At 42.1% G+C, this 10,032-nt stretch overlaps 1 protein-coding gene across 1 annotated transcript in view; it reads left to right on the forward strand.

The window, feature by feature from the left end:
* Positions 1–10,032, forward strand: part of Spata16 (spermatogenesis associated 16) — a 255,304-nt gene that overhangs the window by 184,966 nt on the left and 60,306 nt on the right. The window contains exon 5 of the mRNA XM_005343898.3: positions 2,473–2,620. Coding sequence (XP_005343955.1) covers positions 2,473–2,620 — 148 coding nt within the window. The remainder of the gene's footprint in view (positions 1–2,472; positions 2,621–10,032) is intronic.

Here is a 10,032-nt window from a genome sequence, read left to right on the forward strand (position 1 = left end):
AGCCCATCTCACCCAAGTCAGATGGTGGCCGTCAAAAAAAGAAATAGCAGCAAATTCTATTAAGGATGTGGGTGAGGAGAACTATCCACGGCTGGCGGGAATGGAAACTTGCTCAGACACCATGAAAATCAGTGTGGAAGTCACCCAAAACAACCTGAAACTGAACTACCACATGAGCCAACTATGCCTCTCCCCAGTATCCAGAGAGACACTTGCAATCCGTGTTCATAGCAGCATGATTCATACCAGGTTACAAAAACAAGCTCTGCCCAACAGCAGAGGAATGGATAAAGAAAATGAGCTATTTTTTGCACAATAGATTTTTGCAGGAAGATGATTGTGACTGGAGATAATCGCATCAAGCTGAGTCAGCCTCGGAAAAACTAAGGCCACATTTTCTCCTGTTTTTGAGTCTTACTTACATGTCAAGGTACATAAAATCATGAAGCTGTTGATGACAGGGAAGGAGGGGATTCACAAAAGATGAGGAGTGCAAAGTGGACTGGGAGCATGTGTGTGTCGGGGACAGGAATATTCACAGTATAGCATATACTTTCATGAAAATGGCCCATGTAGGGTGGAGGGGAACCGACCCTGCCCCTTGCCTGAGTGGAGCAGCCCTGGTGGCCTGGACTGACCAGTTCAACTACCACCCAGGCCCACATCCTGGGCCTTTGGTTGGCCCACCCATACATCCACACCATCTAGGACCTTCTGAAGCTCATGAAGGGACTGGTCCCGTAGAACAGTAACCACTGGGCAGCAGCAGGATATCCAAGAGGCATTTCTGTGAGGATCCGGTGATAATGATTGTGTACCAGAAACCAGAGGCCTTGAACCAGACCAGTGGCTCATTCCAATGAACATTTGCAAGTAAAATTAATTGGACGAAAGGGTATAATGTGTGACACACCACAGCTCTCAATGCTACCAGTACAGATGAAAAGGAGTTGGAGAGGCAGAACAGACAGAGGAGAGAAGATGTTTTTATTGTTTTGGTTTTGTTCTTTTGTTTTTAGGTTTTGCACTTGTGTGTGTGTGTCTGCTTGCGTGTGTGTGTGTGTGTGTGTGTGTGTGTGTGTGTGTGAAAGAGAGAGAAAAAGATATGTTTTATTTTGGTTTGTTTTTTTTTAATTTTTATTTGAGATGCTGTTGTAGGGGGAGGGGAGGATATGAAGGGATTAGAAAGTGAGCAGAATTGGTGAACACATGTGAAATTCCATAAAGAAATTATGATACATATGTGCGTGTGTGTGTGTGTGTGTGTGTGTGTGTGTGTGTGTGTGTGTGTAGTTTTGGTTTTGGTTTTCAAGACAGGGTTTCTCTGTAGCTTTAGAGCCTGTCCCGGAACTAGTTCTTATAGACCAAGCTGGCCTTGAATTCACAGAGATCCACCTGCCTCTGCCTCCTGAGTGCTAGGATTAAAGGCATGCACCACCACCACCCGGCTTAAGTATATTTTTTAAATGGCCCATGTAACACTGCAGAATGAAAAAAATCAACTTCTTGCTTTTCACCTTATTAATGCTCTCAAAACATGAAGTTGATAATGATATAATTTGTTTGCTAGGTTCTCCCCCACTATTATGTAACTCCAATCTGTTGGTTTTCTTATTTGTAGATAATCTTTTCAGGGGAACTTCTTATTCTTATAAATATATATGGCCTTTTAATAGAATATGCTTTTATGCTATTTTCAGAAAAATGGGGTAGCTATAGACATTCTTTTTATTCAAACTTCAAGACTCCTTTAGAATGAAAATTGTAGGAAAAGAATAAATGCTCTTTAAAATTCGAGATGGTCCATTTTTTAATCTGTTATAAGTATGGCCATGGCCTGTTTAAAAGAGGAAGCTGAGAGTAAGGGCAAGGTCCTAGCAAGAACTGCATATGAGCAGAGGTAATTCAAAGACCCATCCTGCACAGCTGAGTTCATCTGTCACCTGTGATCTCAAGGTAAAGATACTTTGCTGGGAAAACCGAGAAAGACTCTTATTGCTAAAAGCTTTCCCCAGCAGTGGGAGAAGAAGAGCATGTGTCCTTCTTTTAAAAATAATTCAGTACAGGTGGCTCAGAGTATTTTTTTTAAGTATTTTGTATAACTTGATCCACCAATATCTGTTCACGAGTAGGCTGGCTATAAGGCTCTACCTGTGAATTTTGTTTTCTAAATCAAGTAGAGAAAAATGACGCTTTGAAAAACAGAATTTTTATTTTTTATCTTAAGACAGGCTCAGGGTACAGGTGGCTGTTTACAAACTTTCTTCAGTTAATTGGATTTCTTAACGTGAAATAGTATTTTCAAAACTAATTAAGTTACATTCTAATGAATATTTAAGACCAAAAATACGTTATCTTTGCTGTACAGTATATAGATTTTTTAAATCATCCATAAAGGTAATTATATTTTTTACATTCCCAGAAAGTCTTATGCCATTAGAGCTGCTAAGTGGGTCATCTGCTTCCTCCCAGGCCATGATTGAAGAAGCCATCACCAGAGCTGAGGCGTTCTCAGTCATGTACACGCCCTTTGCCACAAAAATAAGGGCTGATAAAATAGAGAAGGTCAAGGAGGTGTTCGTCCAGACTCACCCTGCGTACGTGGACTGTATCTACACAGGTGAGCTCCTCGTCGCACGCTCGGCTGATGCTCTGCCGCCATGACAACCAGCACAGGGCTCTGGGTGGCTTGTTGGTTGCTTTGACCTGCAGGTGGTAGGCTTTAATCTAAAGAGTTCAAACGTGAGCTTATTTTTAAGACTTTAAGTAGTGCCAGCCTTTATTTCAACACAATATACCATGTATGGTCACAACTGTAGACATTTTAAGGAGTAAATCTAGAAACTTCTAAGGTTTTAAGGAAAACACAGTGATATAAAGACTAGTGACAGAAAGCTGCCTTGCCCCAGCCCCTTTCCATACTCCCAGCAACTAGTGTATCCTTGAAAACAGATTTTTTTTTTATTTATTTTTACCAAAGGCATGCTGCCTGAGTTTCCCACCTTCTACCTCATCCCTCACCTCCCTTTTTCTCTAGAAACCACAGATACCTGCTTCACTTACTTTTCTTGAGCAACGGGGAGGCTTATTGGGGCTCATGGTTCAAGAGAAAAGTCCAACGTGGCAGGAAGAACTAGAGCCAGATGTAGGGGTGGGGGTGGAGAGAGGAAGGGGAACACGTAATAAGTCCAACGTGGCAGGAAGAACTAGGGCCAGATGTAGGGGTGGGGGTGGAGAGAGGGAGGGGAACATGTAATAAGCCTCAAGGCCTCCTCTCCCCCCCCCCGCCCCCAGTTTCTCACTTCTCCAGCTAAGTTTCTCCTCCCAAAAACACAGCGCCACCAGACGGAGGGAGGCCTGATGTCCAAAGCTGTAGGTCCCTGAAGGATGTCACCCATCCAAACGACAGCAGCATGGCAGACGACAGGGACTGGGGACACTGCTTTCCCTCCTTTCCATTTGTAAAGTCTCTTGCTTTTGTTCCCTCGGCAGTATCTGCCAAGCTGGTTTTGGATTAGAAGAAGTTTTATACGTATATACCAAACAAAACTATGCTCAGCAATGCCTGCCAGGTGAAGCAAGGCCTCCAAAGGCATGCACCTGCTGTCCCGGCATCAAATTAAGAAATAATCTTTTCTCTTTCCTGCTCCCTGAGGCTGACGCTTTGATTTATGAGGTTAATAACAAGTCTATTATTGATCACTTTTAAAGTATCAGGTACTCTGCATTTGCCCTCTTGTTGTTCCCATAATTTATGGGGAAAGATGATCTACTTTAGAAACAAATCAGTAACAGGAAAAGACAAATAGCCCTCTGAAGAGTCCCTGGCCAGACTGATGACAGCAGGCCTCAGATGGGAACCCAGTTCTGGTCCTTGAGCCACAGGCTTCTAGATTGCTGCTTTTTATCCATAGTGCCCTCAGTGATCCAGAAAAAAGGTAGTAAGCCCAACCATTGACAGCTGAATCATAAATCCCTAAAGACCAGGGGAATTTGAGAGGACAAAAGAAGAATTGAATGTAGAACTCATGCTACAGTGAACATTGATCCTGGTGTAGTGAGTTTGAGCACTCTCTTAAGCATTCAACAGAGGACCCAAGAAAATGGCTGTGCAAGAGAAAGCAGTCATCACACAAGCCCGGCAACCCATGTGAAAGCAGGGCATGCAGCAGGGACCTAAAAGCCCAGTAGTGCTGCAGTGACATAAGGTGACAGGAGAATCCCCGGAGAGCTTCCAAGCCAGCTATTTAAATAGAAGAGAGACTATGCCTCAAACCAGGCTGTAGAAGACTGCCACCCTCGATTGTCCTCCACTGTGCACGCATGTGCTGTGACACACACGCCCACACACATACTCAAAAACAAACTTTTATTTTTTATTAATTTTTATTGAGCTCTATATTTTTCTTTGCTCCCCTCCCTGACTCTCCTCTCCCCTTCAACCCTCTCCCAAAGTTTCCATGCTCCCAGTTTACTCAGGAGATCTTGTCTATTTCTACTTCCCATGTAGATTAGATCTGTGTATGTCTCTCTTAGGGTCCTCATTGTTGTCTAAGTTCTCTGGGATTGTGATTTGTAGGCTGGTTTTCTTTGCTTTATGTTTAAAAACCACTTATGTGTGAGTACATGTGATAATCGTCCTTCTGAGTCTGGGTTACCTCACTCAAAATGATGTTTTCTAGCTCCATCCATTGGCCTGAAAATTTCAAGATGTCATTATTTTTTTTTTCGGCTGTGTAAATGTACCACATATTCCTTATCCATTCTTTGGTCGAGGGGCATTTAGGTTGTTTCCAGGTTCTGGCTATGACAAGCAAAGCTGCTATGAACATCGTTGAGCACATGTCCTTGTGGCACGATTGGTTATGTGCCCAAAAGTGGTATTGCTGGGTCTTGAGGAAGGTTGTTTCCTGATTTCCTGAGAAATCGCCACACTGACATCCAAAGGGGCTGTACCAGCTTCCATTCCCACCAGCAATGCAGAAGTGTTCCCTTTTCCCCACAACCTCTCCAGCATAACCTGTCATCAGTGTTTTTGATCTTGACTATTCTTACAGGTATAAGATGGAATCTCAGAGTTGCAAAAGCAAACTTTTAAAGAAAGATTAAAACACAAAAGAAAAGTATATTTTAAAAATTAGTCAATATTTCTCAGAACTTATACTTGGTTGCTTGCTATAATTTTCTTTAAATTAATTCATTATATTTCATGGGTTTTCTGTTTTTAAGGGGGGCAATGCTAGCACATAAAAATCATGCCTACTTATCACCATGGAAGACTGGATCCAGTTCAGCTATTTCCATCCTAATGTCTAGAATACAGAGGGAGTCATGGAGATTGCCAATTCACCGATTTCTATTCCGGTGAAGTTTATTTAGCTATATTTAACCTACTTCCCAGAGAAGTCATGACAATTAATTAATACTTAGGAAGCATTGTTGCCACTAAGAGTTTAAAAACAATAATAACATTAATGAGCCAGACTCACATATCCTGAAACTCCATCAAACCTGTTATCAAGATGAATTATGATCTGTTGGCAAGACAATTCATGCTAAAGATCTTACACTTTCGAGGAGAAGATAATTACACATCACTAATGATTGTTTCTATTATTTTTCAATTACTAATTGCTAATGTTTGACAGTGTGGTATGAGAACCTAGAGTAGGAAGATAAAGCATTTCCAGGGGGTGTGAGTAGGGAAGGCAGCTTAGAATTCAAATTTCCTTGGGGCTGCTAAAGCTCTTTGGCTCTGTGGAATCTGTGCTTTAAGCACACAAGACAACTAAAAAGTGACATCATTTGCGTCTGGGTCAAAAGAGCAGGGATTTCCCCCCAGAATTGTTAGCTGGGATTGAGGGCGAAACAATTCTTAGTGGCCTATTACAAGAGGTAATGCAGCTTTGAGGTGTGGCTTCTCTACCCCCATCACCTTCAAGGTGATCTACTTAGAATGAGCACCAGGATCACCTGAAGCCAGCAAGAATGAGTAGCATCAAAGAATCACTGCTTTTTTGGCACATCCCCCAAACCGGCATTTGCCTTTCATTTACTTTATAGACTTTTTTTAAATTTGAGACAGGCTCTCGCTGTCTAAACCTGGCAGTCTTGTACCTGGCCTCACATTTACAGGGATCCTCCTCCCTCTGTCCCCCAAGTGCCGAGATGATTGGCATAGTACCATGATCAGCAGTAGACAAAAGAAGCTTCTACCCGACTGGAAATGCAATTGCCCACTTACTTCAGGAGACATTTGTGCAGCAGCCATGACTGCACAGTTACATGCAGATAAGTTCAAATAAAAGCTAGATCACCACCCTGCCACTGCGCTCAGATCCTCAGTCACCCCATCCTAACCACTGAAAACACGCTTCTGTGTGCAGCGCTGTCGTCTTCAGAAACACTCAACATTTTCATATGCTCTCTTTAGTTACCACCCGCATTCTGGGTGTGCAAGTGTGTGTGTGTGTGTGTGTGTGTGTGTGTGTGTGTGTGTGTGTGTGTTTACTTTCAAGTCTATATAAAAGAATGCCCATTAGAGTGTTTGTGTGTATACAGAAGTGTTCAGGTGTGTGCACATTTGAGTGTGTGTGTAGAACAGAAGTCAACCGCAGGTGTTGTTCCTCAGGGGCTGTCCATCTTATTTTGAGGGTTTCACCACACAGGCTAAAGTGGATGGTCAGCATGCACCATAGACCCTCCTGCTTCTTCCTCCCCTATGCCATGATTACACGTGATTATTACCACACATGGCTTCTTACTTGGGATGGAACACGGGTCCTCATGCTTGCACAGCGTGTACTTTACCATCACCTCCTTTTTAGTAAGGGTTTACTCTGTACCAGGCATTACATACTTACATACATATATCTTCACGTATGTGCACAGACTTAACCTCACATTCAGTATTCTACAGACAGCTAGGAAACGCACTGCAAGCACCCAGCAACGGTTCAGAGGAGATGATGTTGTCCTGGCCCCTCCCTCAAAATTATGAAGTTTGCACTGCAGCAAGAGACATGAGATGAAATCTGAAGGTTATCTAAGCTGGTGAAATAGTCTGAAGAAACACAATAGATAAGTCGTGTGACAGAAACACTGGCAGTCAGAAGAAGGGATATCTAGCAAAAGTTTTTCTGGAGAAGCTGTGGCTAATGATTAAAACTTGGAGACCAGCACACTGGATCCAGCCAGGGAGGCTGGCACACAGTCCTCCATCTCAGAAACTCTGCCCAGCTCTGGGTCACCTTCACGGAGCCTACGTGGGATGCAGTGCCTCCCTCCCTGGTCATGGCAGTGCAGCAAGAACAGGTATAGTCGGCAGAGGTGACCATGAGCAGGAAGGTCCAACATGCTTTCTCCAACCCAACTTCTCTATAAGATATTTCTACACTGAAATTAGAGACACAGGAGGAAGGTATGAAGTAATTCAATCTGAAGTAGTTTTAGAATTTAAGTGTAGGTTTTAATTTTCATTTGAATAAACTAATTAAATGAGAAATTGGTCTAGCATTGATTTATCATGAGAAAACTTACTCACCTTCTGTGGAAGAGTCATTTCTATCAGACTGATGAGGGGAGAGTTCAATTGCAGTGAAATTTCAGCTTTGAGGATGCTTAGGCTCCAGTTGCGCCAGAATTCAGGGTGCATCCTTTTGCAGTTTGGACCCACCAAAATCTTCAAGCCACAACATAACAGAGCTTCATTGTACTGTGTTTCATGGAGTAAAAATTACTGATTTTTTTATTGCATAGCTATCCATTTTTCTTATTTAAGAAAACATCCAGTTTGATTCATGTGGTGTAGTCGGGGTCTATAAAACAAATAATAATTCACCAGCCCTGGAATTATTATGCTTTCATTTATAAAGATTTTGCTTGTGATTTTTATTCATATATTCCAATGAAATAATGCAATTCCATGCAGTTCTTATTCTTGCATGGCTGTATTTTAATAATAATAAAGTAATACAATAAGCATACTCTGTCTCCTCTTGATGAGAATATCAAGATTTATTTGCTAAATAAATAAATATTCAGTAATGGATCTGTGCTTAGCCATGTTTAATAGAAAAGTTTTCTGGATCAGATATCAATTACTTTAACACTTAAGTGGATAGAGTTATATTTTGTCTTTCCTGTGCACTATAACTCCCAGGAGTAAATACGTATGTTCAGAGGAATAATATATTGTTTTTAAATAGACCTTTAAAAATTGCTTCTCACTGGAATTTATAAGTTTGGTTTTGCACAGCCATCATTTACCAATAAGAATAATATATTCTTATTTTCTCTAAAAACATAGTCAAAATTCCCCATTTTTTTATTTCTTCCTTAAATCATCTAATTTTATCATGATCAGGAGTTTTCAAGATCAGAATGTCTTCCTATTTGTAACCAGATTTCACAAATTGAAAAAGTTATGGAATTAAAGAGCCTGAATGCCCAACATTTTAGGAAAATGTTGCAGGCAACTTTGAGACCATGAGGAAAAAAAATCCACTGGCATTTCTGTCGAGTTCTCCACAGAACTGGAGAACCGTTCTCAAATAAAGATACGCTTTATAAATGGACTGGAGGTCTTCACTGTGGACACAGCACTGCTCTTCCTGCTGTGAGGTGCTGCCGGGCATCACTGGGACGGAAGTGGATGCTTCCTAGCCTTAGTCCGTGTGTCCCCTGCAGCAGCAGGGCTTCCGTTTCATTGTTTCTGTTGCTTTCTACCTCTCGTGAGCCTCACTTGAACGCCACTGCTCCTTATCTAATGCTTATGTCGCGATCTCTGAGCAAAGGCAGTGTTGCTCTCGGAGGCATCAGTCAAAGATCCAAAGTAAGATGAAGTTGTATAAACATGCCCTGCCCCCTCTGAAGACCATCGGGTTGGGTGGAGCAGGATGGCGTGACTGAAGTAAGGGACGTACCTAAAGCAGATGTGTATTGTAGCTATTGTACCCGCAGTGCTCACTCAGCAAAACGGTGTAAATGGCAGGTCCCCTGAAAGACCTCTTGCCACTCAGTTCTCTGGATACTCCTTGAATATACCCACCTCAAGAACAGGTCAGTTCCTTGCCAGAGTCAGACTTGCTACCTTGTCAGTTTCTCAGGTGCCAGACCGTCTTAGTCTACACAGCAGAGACCACCTTAGATGGCATGGAGGCAGTGTGGTTGGAAAACACCCCTACCACTTTCTGCTGACTAACCTAGTCACTTTCCATTGCTGACCACTAAGCTAATAAAGCAGGCAAATGGCCATTCAGATCCATTGCCCAACATTATTCCTAGGGAGACATGCAAGGCTCTGTACTCACCATGTAGAAAATTGATAACAGATCAAAGTACGATGTCACCAACTTGGTGACAATGGTTTTTATTTGTGTTACCTACATGGATATGGATGAGGGAACAAAAACAACTCAAAGACAGCTGCATCCCCAAACCCACCCAGCATGTGTGACAGCTCTTAAAAGGTGGAAACCTTGGGCAGCCCAGCAGGTTAATGAGTGCCCTTAGCTGTTGGCTCCTTGATTCTGAGCCTTCTTCCCCGCGATCTTACTGACCTCTGACTCTTGGAGGCATCTCTCAACAGTCCTTACCGTTTATACACAATTGGGAAGGAAGGGACCTAGTGAATCTGGTCAGTTTCAGGAACTTCCTGAAGCTATTTTGAGTTGTTTGCATCCTTTTTATACCCTGCATCTTAAGGTGCTTCCCTCCAAGACAGAAGGCCCTAGTTTCAGGAAAGTCTGAGCACCCAGTCACAACAAACAACAGCTCTGCTTCCTCAGGTTTAACCTGAAGTGTTTGTTTGGGAGTCAATCTTGTACAAATGGAGTTTTCATGTTGGAAAGATCCTTTCTAAACTCATTAGTCTAAACCTGGATATTCAACAAGCAAGTACAATGTATTTCTCCTTAACCGCTTGGCTCTCAGTTAAACAATGCCCTCTGAGCATGAGTGCTTTATTTTATTTTATTACTTTTTAAAAAAAAAAGAAAAAGAAAACAAACTATCTTTTCTTCATTTTACATA

Source organism: Microtus ochrogaster, chromosome 1 (genome assembly GCF_000317375.1).
Source record: "Microtus ochrogaster isolate Prairie Vole_2 chromosome 1, MicOch1.0, whole genome shotgun sequence".
In the NCBI taxonomy this organism is placed as follows: Eukaryota; Metazoa; Chordata; class Mammalia; order Rodentia; family Cricetidae; genus Microtus; species Microtus ochrogaster.